At 44.6% G+C, this 14468-nt stretch overlaps 1 protein-coding gene across 1 annotated transcript; it reads left to right on the forward strand.

Moving 5' to 3' along the window:
* The first annotated feature begins 8315 nt into the window (after positions 1-8315).
* On the forward strand, positions 8316-11056 carry LOC125550644 (putative E3 ubiquitin-protein ligase RHY1A). The gene is made up of 3 exons (XM_048713684.2): positions 8316-8659; positions 10074-10270; positions 10377-11056. The coding sequence occupies exons 1-3, from the start codon at positions 8516-8518 to the stop codon at positions 10828-10830; spliced, it is 795 nt and encodes a 264-aa protein (XP_048569641.1). The 5' UTR covers positions 8316-8515; the 3' UTR covers positions 10831-11056.
* Positions 11057-14468: the final 3412 nt, after the last annotated feature.

A 14468-nucleotide genomic window follows, 5' to 3' on the forward strand; every position in this document is an offset into this window, starting at 1 on the left:
ATTTTGCAGAGCCGGACACTACTCTTGGTGTTTACAAACTTTTATGAAGAATTTGGAGGAGGAACCCGCCTTGCAATGCCGAAGACAATCTACGCGCCGGACTCGTCGTCATTGAAGCCTGGTTCAGGGGCTACTGAGGGAGTCCTGGATTAGGGGGTGTTCGGGTAGCCGGACTATACCTTCAGCCGGACTCCAGGACTATGAAGATACAAGATTGAAGACTTCGTCCCGTGTCCGGATGGGACTTTCCTTGGCGTGGAAGGCAAGCTTGGCGATGCGGATATTCAAGATCTCCTACCATTGTAACCGACTTTGTGTAACCCTAACCCTCTCCGGTGTCTATATAAACTGGAGGGTTTTAGTCCGTAGGACAACATACACATCAACAATCATACCATAGGCTAGCTTCTAGGGTTTAGCCTCTCTGATCTCGTGGTAGATCTACTCTTGTACTACCCATATCATCAATATTAATCAAGCAGGACGTAGGGTTTTACCTCCATCAAGAGGGCCCGAACCTGGGTAAAACTTCGTGTTCCTTGCCTCCTGTTACCATCCGGCCTAGATGCACAGTTCGGGACCCCCTACCCAAGATCCGCCGGGTTTGACACCGACACCATCTTCATTGACCTTGCTGCCATCATGAACATGTGTGAGTAGCTTCCTTAGAACCCCAGGGTCCATAGCAGTAGCTAGATGGAATCATCTCCCCCTTATGATTCAATACAAAGTTCCCATGAGCTGCCTTACATGATCGGGTTCAATATGATGTAATCGGTGGTTGTGTTTGTTGGGATATGATGAATTATCACTTTATGACCAGATTGTTCATTGAATTATATTAATCTTATGAAGGTTCTTTTTTGAAGGGCCTGTCCGATCTCCTCCCACTCCAAACTTCTGAAAATCTCGACCCAAAGCTAGCCCGAACGCAATAGCTTCACGAAGCTGAAATCCAGGAAGCCACGATGGGTTGTAGTGCATTTTTCTGAAGCTACCGATTCCCAGCTCCACGTTTTTATGAATCTGAAGTAGGAGTTATTTACGGCCATATACCACCGCCAGAGAAAACGATTCGTCACCCCGTCCCTTGATCGAACCGGCAATAGAACCACTCGCTCACATCTCCCCTCCCCCTCGTCTTCTCCCCTCGAACCCTCACAACCGCCGTTCCCCGCCGCCGTGCCCGGCTGCCCCCGATACGTCCATTTTGCATCATGTTTTTATATTGATATTTATTGCATTATGGGTTGTTATTGTACATTATGGTACAATATGCCTTTTCTCTCTTATTTTACAAGGTTTACGCACAGAGGGAGAATGCCGGCAGATGGAATTCTAGACTGAAAAAGAGCAATTCTGAGAGACCTATTCTGCACAACTCCAAAAGTCCTGAAAATTTACGGAGAATTATTTTGGAATATATAAAAAATATTGGGCGAAGAAAATACCAGAGGGGACCACCAGGAGGCCACAAGCCTGGGGGGCGTGCCCTACCACCCTGGGTGCGCGCCTATAGCTTGTGGGCCCCTGTCAGGCCTCCGGTGCCCATCTTCTGCTATATGGAGGGTTTTGACCTGGAAAAAAAATCAGGAGAGAGCTTTCGGGACAAAGCGCCGCCGTCTCCAGGCGGAACTTGGGCAGAACCAATCTAGGGCTTCGGCGGAGCTGTTGTGCCAGGGAAACTTCCCTCCCAGAGGGGGAAATCGAAGCCATCATCATCACCAACGATCCTCTCATCGAGAGGGGGGTCAATCTCCATCAACATATTCACCAGCACCATCTCTTCTCAAATCCTAGTTCATCTCTTGTATCCGATCTTTGTCTCAAAACCTTAGATTAGTATCTGTAGGTTGCTAGTAGTGTTGATTACTCCTTGTAGTTGATGCTAGTTGGTTCATTAGTGGAAGATCATATATTCAGATCCTTAATGATAATTAATACCCCTCTGATTATGAACATGAATATGCTTTGTGAGTAGTTACGTTTGTTCCTGAGGACGTGGGAGAAGTCTTGTTAAGTAATCATGTGAATTTGGTATTCGTTCAATATTTTGATGAGATGTATGTTGTCTTTCCTCTAGTGGTGTTATGTGAACATCGACTACATAACACTTCACCATTGTTTGGGCCTAGGGGAAGGCATTGGGAAGTAATAAGTAGATGCTGGGTTGCTAGAGTGACAGAAGCTTAAACCCTAGTATTTGCATTGCTTTGTAAGGGGCCGATTTGGATCCACATGTTTCATGCTATGGTTAGATTTATCTTAATTCTTCTTTCGTAGTTGCGGATGCTTGCGAGAGTGGTTAATTATAAGTGGGAGGCTTGTCCAAATAAGGACAACACCCAAGCACTGGTCCACCCACATATCAAATTATCAAAGTAACGAACGCAAATCATATGAGCATGATGAAAACTAACTTGACAATAATTCCCATGTGTCCTCAGGAGCGCTTTTCTTTATATAAGAGTTCGTCCAAGATTGTCCTTTGCTACAAAAAGGATTGGGCCACCTTGCCGCACCTTAGTTACACTTGTTACTTGTTACTCGTTACGAATTATCTTATCACAGAACTATCTGTTACCGATAATTCCAGTGCTTGCAGAGAATACCTTACTGAAAACCGCTTGTCATTTTCTTCTGCTCCTCGTTGGGTTCGACACTCTTACTTATCGAAAGGACTACTATAGATCCCTTATACCTGTAGGTCATCAAGACTCTTTTCTGACGCCGTTTCCGGGGAGTGAAGCGCCTTTGGTAAGGGAAAATTTATATAGTGTGTTGAAATTTACTGTCACTTGTTGCTATGGAACATAATCCATCGAGGGGCTTGTTCGGGGTATCTTCACCCTGACCAGTAGAGCAAGAAGTTGCTCCTCAACCTACTGAACCTACTGAAAATATTTATTATGAAATTCCTTCGGGGATGTTAGAGAAACTGCTAGATAATCCTTATGCAGGAGATGGAACATTACATCATGATATGCATCTAATCTATGTGGATGAAGTTTGTGGATTATTTAAGCTTGCAAGTTTGCCCGAGGATGAAGTCAAGAAGAAGGTCTTCCCTTTATCTATCAAGGGAAATGCATTGACATTGTATAGGCTATGCGATGATATTGGGACTTGAAATTGCAACCGATTGAAATTGGAATTTCATCAGAAGTTTTATCCTATGCATCTAGTCATGGCGATCAGAATTATATTTATAATTTTTGGCCCTGTCAAGGAAAAAGTTTCTCAAACACACAAGAAGAAAGCTTAAAAAGAATATAAACTGGCATGGATGATACAATGAAAAAGTATGAGCACCGACAACTGGCATGAGTGTGTGAATATGAATGTAATGTCGGTGAGAAATACGTACTCCCCCAAGCTTAGGCTTTTGGCCTAAGTTGGTCTATGCCCATGGATGGCCTGGTGGATATCCGAAGTTGAAGTTGGGGTCGTACTGAGATGCGTCAGCTACTGCCCGAAGGGCTGCAGCTTGGAGGCGGGCTGCCTTCGTCCTCCTCTCGTACTCGTTCACCTCCTCCCTGGTTATAACATATCTCCCTTTTGCTTGAAAGACAAAGAAAGCGGGAGCAGGGAGAGCGACGTGATAGGTGCGTCGTCTGTCAAAGATTAATCGGTACTGGAGGGACTGATCATTCATCTCAACAAACTGATGATGAACCATAGCATTATAATCCAAATAAGCAGGAGGCAACTCAATAGCATCTCCATGTATGGGTATCTCAAGAAAATCAACTAAACGGGTTGCATAAATTCCACCAAAGAAATCTTCATTAATACTATTATTATGCAACCTATGCGCAACAATGGCTCCCATGTTATATTGTCTATCTCCTAATACAACACTCTTGAGAACACTAAGATCGGAAACACACATGTGACATGCCTCGTCCTTACCGTTACCTATAAAGAGAGCAAAATAATATATGACAGGAAAATGAATGCTCCCTATGGTAGCTTGCGCGATCTCCCTAGATTCCCCCACAGTTATACTAGCAAGAAAGTCTTTATATTCGGATTTGCAAGGCTCACTAGCACTACCCCACTGAGGGAGTTTACAAGCAGTATTAAAATCTTCTAAGTCCATGGTATAAGATTTATCATAAAGATCAAACATGATAGTTTGAGAATTGCGTGATGATGTAAATTTAAACCTTCTCACAAATGAATCAGTTAAATAGAGGTACTGACGGCACTTATCTGACTCGAAGCTCTCAAGGTCAGCGTTATGCACATATGCTTCAAATTCCTCCTTAATTCCCGCCTGGACCATGAAATTTTCTGACGGCCATTCACAAGGCCGCACTTGAGCTTCTCTTGGTAGTTCATTGTCCGGCTCACGTATTGCGGGCCTTGGTCCTTGCTTCCTTGAGGAACCACCTTGGTACATTTTTCTAAACATATTTCTTCCTCTGAAAATTTTCTAAAATTTTTAGTAACTCAAAAATAAAAGTGAACCAAACTCAACAAGATTGATAGCAACTACTCCTACAAGTGTCTAGAGGCTATATCATGCATTAAAACTACTTTTGACCACATAAATTTGACATGCAAGCTCAAGAACAAAGTCACCTAAGCAGCAAAAAATTGCAATAAATCAAGCACTAGAACAAATACTAGTTGGACCATTAGAGGAATCACATACCAAAGAACAATCCCCCAAAGCAGTTTTGTGAATGGAGCTTTGAGCAAGGAGATCGAAAATGGCAGCAAGATGAGCTAGAACACAGGTTTGAGCTGATTGGTGATTTTTTGGGAGGAAGGAGTGTGTGGTGGTTGGAATAAGTGGAGGGGAGCCACCATGGGCCCACGAGGCAGGGGGACGCGCCCAGGATTTTGGACGAGCTCTCCCGACGGCTAGTCTTAATGGTGTATATATAACACCTCTCCCAAAGCCTCCTCCTATTGTCTCTCCTTTGATCCAAAGGCTCTAGGTGAAACCAAAGCTTTCCCAAAACATCCATTCCCCTGTTTGAATAACTTTCCTCATGTTAAGTATATGATAGTTTCACACCACTTACAGAACACAATAACAAATAAAAACCAACAAATAATTGTAGGAAATATGCCCTAGAGGCAATAATAAATTGGTTGTTATCATATTTCACGTTCATGATAAATGTTTATTATTCATGCTAGAATTGTATTGACCGGAAACTTAAATACATGTGTGAATACATAAACTACACCAAGTCCCTAGTAAGCCTCTACTAGACTAGCTCATTGATCAAAGATGGTTAAGGTTTCCTAACCATGGACATGAGTTGTCATTTGATAACAGGATTACATCAGTAGGAGAATGATGTGATGGACAGACCCAATAGTAAGCTTAGCATGAGATCATTTAGTTATTTGATATAGCTTTCTCCATGTCAAGTATCAGTTCCTTAGACTATGAGATCATGCCACTCCCGGATACCGGAGGAATGCTTTGTGTTCTATCAAACGTCACTTCATAACCGGGTGATCGTAAAGGTGCTCTACAGGTATCTCCGAAGGTGTTTGTTGAGTTGCATGGATCGAGACTAGGGTTTGTCGTTCTGTGTGATGGAGAGATATCTCCGGGCCCTCTCGGTAATACAACATCATAAGAAGTTTCATGTGACTAATGAGTTTAGTTAAGGGATCTTGTATTACGGGAAAAGTAAAGAGACTTGCCGGTAACGAGATTGAACTAGGTATGGAGATATAGACGGTCGAATCTCGGGCAAGTAACATATCGCCGGATAAAGGGAATTGCATACTGGATTGACTGCATCCTTAACATCGTGGTTCAACTGATAAAGATCTTCGTTGAATATGTAGGAATCAATATGGGGATCTAGGTCCCACTATTGGTTATTGACTGGAGAGGAGTCTTGGTCATGGCTGCATGTTCCGAACCTGTAGGGTCGCACGCTTAACATTCTATAGCGCTAGGGTAGTATTGAGATATTAATAGAGGAAAGTCTGAAGTTTGTTTGGAGTCCTAGACGGGATCCGGGATATCATGAGGAGCTTCAGAATGGTTCGGAGGTAAAGATTTATATATGGGAAGTCCTGTTTTGGCTACCGAAAAAGTTTGGGGGCATGCGACAACTATACAGGAGGCACCGAAGGGTTCCGGGGGTCCACCGGGGGGTCCACCAGCCCTGGGGACCCACATGGGCTGTAGGGTGCGTCCTGGCCTAGTTGGGCCAGGTGCATCAAACCTACCCCCAAGAGGCCCATGCGCCTAGGGCTAACGGGAAACCCTAGGTGGGAGGCGCCCCACTTGACTTGGGGGCCAAGTCTCCCCCTAGGGCCGCTGCCCCCTCCCTTGGAGGAGGGGCTAGGGCTAGCGCCCCCTCCCTCTTGCCCCTATATATAGTGGGGAGGTGGGAAGGCAGCCATACATCTCCACCCTTGCCCTCTGTCGCTCCCAACTTCTCGCACCTTTCCTCTGGTACGCGCTTGGCAAAGCCCTCCCGGACACCACCACCATACCGCCGTGTTGGTTCCGATCTCATCTCCCTCCTCTCTCTCGCTTGCTGGATCAAGAAGGAGAGGACACCGTCGAGTTGAACGTGTGCTAATCTCGTTGGTGCTATCCGTTCGGCACTAGATCGAATTGGATCGTGAAGAGTACGACTACATCAACCGCGTTACGACATTAAAGCTTTCGGTCTACAAGGGTATGTAGACACACTCCCCTCTCGTTGCTATACATCTTCTAGATTAGATCTTGGGTGTTTCGTAAGAATTTTTTTGATTCTCATGCAACGTTTCCCACCAACAATAAAGATTATGCAATGCTCGCCGTGAAAAGTAAATACTGAAAATTATGCGTATGGACATGTATGGGAGATGTTTGAGATAGTAGGCAACAAATTGGTTCTAAAAATGCATACATGGTAGAGCCATCAGCTAAATGTATATGTCTTGACATCATCCGACCCACTCCATACATCCAGCAGGAATCACCGTCCAACCATTCGGTTAGACTTAATGTGTTGTTAATACGTTCGTTTGATTTCGAAAATCCAAAAAACGTATTTTCTCATTTTTTTTGCATTTCCCGTCCATGTCTCTTTTGCTCCCCACAAGTGACAAAATTCATCGCTTCTCCATCTATGCTGTCCATGACATGCTACCCTTGCCTCCTTTTGGCATTTTCCAGTGCTGCTCACTCGTTGTGCCCAAACCTTTACGACGCTCATGGCCATCAACAGCCGCTCGAGCGAATGGCTAACGGTAGACCAGCCTCAGAGTTTCTTCATCTGGTTCACGACATAAGGAGATTTGTCTAGTTAACAAAGATGTTTGGTACCATTCAAAACATGTACGGTACATTTAAAAGAATTCTACACGTGTTTCAAAAAAATGTTCATGACATTTTAGAGAAACACCAGACAATGTAAAAAATGTTCTTGTCACTATTAATTTTGTTTCGTAACATTAAAAAATGTACTTGATTTTTTTACATGTTCACGTGTTTCCAAAATATGTTTCTGACATATATATATATATATATATATATATATATATATATATATATATATATATATATATATATATATATATATATATATATATATATAATGTAAGAAATTTATGTATTTTTTAAAAAATTAACATTAAAAAAGTTCAGTGTGTATGTATTTGAAAAAAATAGCATGTTTAAAAAAATAAAAATTTATATTTAAAATTATTGAACATATATCAATAAAAATTTACACTTGCATAAGAAAAATGTACAATGTGTATTAGAAAAAATAGGCATATTTTTTTAAAAAAAAGACCAAAGAAAACCTACGAGAACTGAAGAAAAACGAAAAAACAAAGAAAAACAGAAAACACACAGAAAATAAAAGAATAAAGGAAAACCACCAATGAAAACAGGTAAGAATAATGAAAATTCCTAACAAAAATACATAAAAAATACTCATGCCAGAGGCAGCTAAAATACTGGGCCGGTCCATTAGCCTCGAGCCAGAGGCGTAGCTACCGTGACTTATGCAAGGAGAGAAATGTTTCTAAAAAATGCATTAGGCGAGAAATAGACCCTTTTTTCTTGGATATCAAGGCGAGAAATAGACATGGTGTGATTGCTCTGGGATTCTTCTCATGCCTCAGTCATATTCTTTCTCTTTTTTGACATTGATTCTTCAAAACAGATTCTCTAAAATCTGGTGAAAAAAATGGCCCATAAACTCAGATTTAGGCGAGCCACTTGAACGAAAGGGCAACACTTATAAAAACGCTTATAGAAAACACTACTATAAAAAAACGCCCGGCAAGAGCGCGCGAATGAATCAACGCCGTGCGCTGCAGGACAAGAGCCGCCGCGTTGGCCATCTCATCCGAAGCTCAGAAGCATACAGCCCCAACTTGGGCGGTAGTCGGTAGACGACGCGGAAGGAGCGGAGGCGAGCAGGCGACGGTGGCGACACAGCGGCACACACGTCGGCTGGCGGCCGCAGAACAAAAAAAGGAGCACGCTAAGATGCGGTAGTAGTAAGCGAGGCTCTCTTGTGTCTGCATGCCGATAACCGCTAAGCTCTTCTACTACCAGCGCCGCCGCCCGCCGCCGCCACCGATTCCGGAGACCGCCGAGCCCCGCTGCATCGACTCCTCCGCCGCCCGCCGCCGGGTTCACCCCATTCGCTCCGCGCACCACAGGCCGGTGAGATGACCATTTCAAAGTCGCCTCTGCGTCTCCTGTCTGCCTCTGTTTCTTCCCCTTGCGATGCGTGTGCCCGACCCTCTGTCTCGACTCGGTAGTGAGTAGGGAGGTTTTGCGGCGAGTTCCTGCGGAGCGGATACTCCGTTTTGGTATGTGTAATCCAGCTTATGATAAGCGTGCCTTGTGTTCGATGAAATGACACACCGGGTTGTTACGGGGTAGCGAGCAGGAGGACTATAGTTAGTTCTGTGTCGTCCAAAGGGACCCAAAATCACTGGGAACCCAAATAGTACTATAATTGATTGAGGATGGTTTAATAGGCAATGGCTCCTCGTGGGTGGACGTTATATGATATTGTGAAGCAAGAATTAGATTCCTGTCTTAAAAAAATGCAAATCGAGATTCCAAACGGCACATTCTCCTTGAATATTTTGGTTACTGCATAATTTTCAGACAGAATGATGATCCCTCATCATGATTGGGGTAAACAGTTTGATTCTCTAGAACAACCATTTTGGCAAGGGAACATAAGGTATATGCTCGCAAAAGAAATAGGAGAGGCATAAATCATGTGCAGTGTTAAACAATACTCTGAATTGACGAATCAAATTGCATGATTGTATTCAGGGTGACCCTAAAAAGGTGTCATTTTACATTTTATAGTTGCCAAAAAAATTGTTTCTTTGATATGGTTAATTTGTCCGGTCAGTCTGTTGGTTAATCCAAAGCTAGTCATGCACTCATGTGTTTCATGGTGTTAAATTACTGGTGCGAAATGTGCCAAGGTGTCATAAAACAAGAGGGTGCTCTTCATGTGTGTGGTGCTGCTTACTAGTACTTACTGCTATGTGCCTTTCATGTGCAAGTTGTTGCTCGTGCTCCAATATTTAATGATCAGTACATTTAGCATAAATTTGATGTAACTAGCATTTAGCATGATCATCTTAAGATATATTGGCCTTGTGGTGTCAATTTGGATTGCCTATCTTTTGTCAATACAAGATAGTAAAAGGGCAAAGTATTATTGGCTTTTCCGGAGTTTATGTGAGTCTGCTGAGCTATGAGCATGTAAAAATTAGAATGAAGTGCACTGCAACTAATTGCAAAGATGTGTAGTTTACTTCTGTGAGAAAAGTTCAGTTATCCTGTAAATGTTCCACAAAAGTTTTATGTTTGACCAGTAAACCCATCGGGGTGCTATGGAATGCAATCATTTGTTCGCACTAAATGCTTCCGTTGAAGATCTTCTAGACATGCTTGGTCTTTTTATGATTAGTCAAAGTGTTTACGTTCTACACTTTCCAGATTAATTTTGTTTCCAGTACAAACTTTTGTGAAATATTGGTCATTAGTAAGTAGAAACTTCAGTGACTCTGGATTGTGAATTTCTTATCTGTCAATTTATATAACACAGGGCTATGATGTTTTTGGAGGAAGCCCGAGAGAGCGAGGGGCGTCTAGCGGAAGCATAACCGAACCAACAAGGAACGTGCTCTTCAGCACAAGACAAAGCAGCAACACATCAAATGACCGACTTCCTGATGCGGTTCAACAGGCCAAGGAGAGGCTTCATCAAAGGCTCCGAAGTGTCGACCTGTTTCCAGGGAGAAGGTACGCATCGGCATTTAGCGCACAGCGTTGGCTCGTCTTAAGCACCGATCTATGCACTTCGATATTTCCTGTTCTGCATTGATCCTCAGTTTCCCGGTTGTTTCAGGCTAACAGCACCAGCTGTAGGAACCATTTGGGCTGGACCTGATCTTCCTTCTGAATGTGATACCTGCTCATCAGAGGACGGCGGATTGGTTAACCGGACTATTCGCTTCAACTCCAACGCCTCCCTGTCAGGCCACAAAGATAAACAGGTCACAGCAGAGACGTTTAGCAACGCGGCGGTGGTAGCGCCACATGATCTGAGGCCTGTCTCCAAACTAGGACAAGAAGCTCTCCAAGGAACAATCGACAGTGACGACGACGTGGAGTCCTCAGTGGACTGTTCGATATGCCTTGAAGGATGCCATGGTGCATCAGGCGGGCTGATCCAGCTGCGCTGCAAGCACATCTTCCATTCGGCCTGCCTGGAGCAGTGGCTGCAGTCCCGCGCCGATTGTCCGTACTGCAGGGCCGGCGTCGTCCTATCCTACCACGGAAGGAGTGGCCTGGAGTATTAGCAGGGCGTTGCGGCTTTTGTAAAAGAAGGAACACTCGAGTTGCTACTTGCTGTGTGCTTTTTGACATGTTTGCTTCAGGATCAAGTTTTGCTGCAGAAGGCTTGAAACAGAGGTGCATGTCTGTAACTCGATTCTGCAGCCCTCTGTGCACATAGTTTTGCTCTTTTTAGACTGTTGCAGACCTGGGCACGAGCTCACGGCGGATCCTTTTTCTTTTTGTGTTTTTCTTTTTCGTTTTATTTTATTTTATTTTCTGTTTTTTTTATTTTTTATTTTTTATTTTTTTCCTCTTTCTTTCTTTTCTTATTTTTAATTTTTTTTTACCTTTTCGTTTTTCCCATTTCTTTTTCTTTTCCATTTTGAATTCAATTTTTTGTTTATCAGATTTAAAAATTGTTCATCAAAATTCAAAATTTGATCAACAACAACAAAGCCTTTAGTCCCAAACAAGTTGGGGTAGGCTAGAGGTGAAACCCATAAGATCTCGCAACCAACTCATGACTCTGGCACATGGATAGCAAGCTTCCACGCACCCCTGTCCATAGCTAGCTCTTTGATAATACTTCAATCCTTCGGGTCTCTCTTAACGGACTCCTCCCATGTCAAATTCGATCTACCCCGCCCTCTTTTGACATTCTCCGCACGCTTTAGCCGTCCGCTATACACTGGAGCTTCTGAAGGCCTGCGCTGAATATGCCCAAACCATCTCAGACGATGTTGGACAAACTTCTCCTCAATTGGTGCTACCCCAACTCTATCTCGTATATCATCATTCCGGACTCGATCTTTCCTCGTGTGGCCACACATCCATCTCAATATACGCATCTCCGCCACACCTAACTGTTGAACATGTCGCCTTTTAGTCGGCCAACACTCCGCGCCATACAACATTGCGGGTCGAACCGCCGTCCTGTAGAACTTGCCTTTTAGCTTTTGTGGCACTCTCTTGTCACAGAGAATGCCAGAAGCTTGGCGCCACTTCATCCATCCGGCTTTGATTCGATGGTTCACATCTTCATCAATACCCCCATCCTCCTGCAACATTGACCTCAAATACCGAAAGGTGTCTTTCCGAGGTACCACCTGGTCATCAAGGCTAACCTCCTCCTCACACCTAGTAGTACTGAAACCGCACATCATGTACTCGGTTTTAGTTCTACTAAGCCTAAACCCTTCCGATTCCAAGGTTTGTCTCCATAACTCTAACTTCCTATTTACCCCCGTCCGACTATCGTCAACTAGCACCACATCATCCGCAAAGAGCATACACCATGGGATATCTCCTTGTATATCCCTTGTGACCTCATCCATCACCAATGCAAAAAGATAAGGGCTCAAAGCTGACCCCTGATGCAGTCCTATCTTAATCGGGAAGTCATCGGTGTTGACATCACTTGTTCAAACACTTGTCACAACATTATCGTACATGTCCTTGATGAGGGTAATGTACTTTGCTGGGACTTTGTGTTTCTCCAAGGCCCACCACATGACATTTCGCGGTATCTTATCATAGGCCTTCTCCAAGTCAATGAACACCATATGCAAGTCCTTCTTTTGCTCCCTATATCTCTCCATAAGTTGTCGTACCAAGAAAATGGCTTCCATGGTCGACCTCCCAGGCATGAAACCAAACTGATTTTTGGTCACGCTTGTCATTCTTCTTAAGCGGTGCTCAATGACTCTCTCCCATAGCTTCATTGTATGGCTCATCAGCTTAATTCCATGGTAATTAGTACAACTCTGAACATCCCCCTTGTTCTTGAAGATTGGTACTAATATACTCCGTCTCCATTCTTCTGGCATCTTGTTTGCCCGAAAAATAAGGTTGAAAAGTTTGGTTAGCCATACTATTGCTATGTCCCCGAGACCTTTCCACACCTTAATGGGGATACAATCAGGGCCCATCACCTTGCCTCCTTTCATCCTTTTTAAAGCCTCCTTCACCTCAGACTCCTGGATTCGCCGCACAAAACGCATGCTGGTCTCATCAAAGGAGTCGTCTAGTTCAATGGTAGAACTCTCATTCTCCCCATTGAACAGCTTGTCGAAGTACTCCCGCCATCTATGCTTAATCTCCTCGTCCTTCACCAAGAGTTGGCCTGCTCCGTCCTTGATGCATTTGACTTGGCCAATGTCCCTCGTCTTCCTCTCTCGGATCTTGGCCATCTTATAGATGTCCCTTTCACCTTCCTTCGTGCCTAACCGTTGGTAGAGGTCCTCATATGCCCGACCCCTTGCTTCACCAACAGCTCGCTTTACGGCCTTCTTCGCCATCTTGTACTTCTCTATGTTGTCTGCACTCCTATCCAGGTATAGGCGTCTGAAGCAATCTTTCTTCTCTTTAATAGCCTTCTGGACGTCATCATTCCACCACCAGGTATCCTTATCTTCGCTTCTCCTTCCCCTGGACACTCCAAACTCCTCCGAGGCCACCTTACGAATGCAAGTCGCCATCTTCATCCACACATTGTCCGCATCCCCTCCTTCCTCCCAAGGGCCCTCCTTAATGACCCTCTCCTTGAACACCTGAGCTACCTCCACCTTGAGCTTCCACCACTTCGTTCTAGCGACTTTGGCACGCTTATCCCGCTGGACACGAATCCGAAAACGGAAGTCAGCAACCACCAGCTTATGCTGGGGTACAACACTCTCTCCAGGTATCACCTTACAGTCTAGGCACGCACGCCTATCTTCTCTTCTTGAGAGGATGAAATCAATCTGGCTAGAGTGTTGGCCACTACTAAAAGTCACCAGATGTGATTCTCTCTTTCTAAAGAGGGTGTTAGCTACAATCATGTTGTAGGCTAGAGCAAAGCTTAAGACATCTTCTCCTTCTTGATTCCTGATGCCATGGCCAAAGCCCCCATGTGCCCCTTCAAAACATGTGTTAGATGTACCCACGTGGCCATTGAGGTCTCCTCCTATGAAGAGCTTCTCACCAATCGGTACACTCCTAACCATGTCTTCCAGGCCTTCCCAGAACTCCCTCTTGGTGTTCTCATTGTGGCCTACTTGCAGGGCATACGCGCTGATAACATTGAGAACCAAGTCCTCAACTACCAGCTTGACCAAGATAATCCGGTCCCCACGTCTCTTGACGTCTACCACTCCATACTTGAGGCTCTTGTTGATCAAGATGCCTACGCCATTTCTGTTTGCAGCCGTCCCCGTGTACCACAGCTTGAAGCCGGTATCCTCCACCTCCTTCGCCTTCTGTCCTCTCCATTTGGTTTCTTGGACGCAAAGGATATCAACACCTCTCCTCACCGCTGCATCAACTAGCTCCCGAAGCTTCCCTGTCAGAGACCCTACGTTCCAGCTACCTAAGCGAATCCTCCTAGGCTCGGCTAGCTTCCTTACCCTTCGCACCCGTCGAATCAAATGCGAAGACCCTTGCTCATTTTCCACTACACCCGGGCGCTAATGTAGCGCGCCACTAAGGATGCGACGACCCGATCCTCGCTCACTTGCCACCGTATCCGGATCAAGATACGGCGCGCCACTTGGGGGTGACGGCCCGGCCCTTGCCCACTTTCCACCACACCCGGATTCCGATGTGGCGCGTCGCTGAGAGGGTTACGCCCCAACGAAAATCTTTTGGGTTTCATCTCCATAAGAGTGGTTGAGTTTTTACATTG

This window comes from Triticum urartu, chromosome 4A (assembly GCF_056163025.1).
Source record: "Triticum urartu cultivar PI428250 chromosome 4A, HENAU_Tu73, whole genome shotgun sequence".
NCBI classification, from domain to species: domain Eukaryota; kingdom Viridiplantae; phylum Streptophyta; class Magnoliopsida; order Poales; family Poaceae; genus Triticum; species Triticum urartu.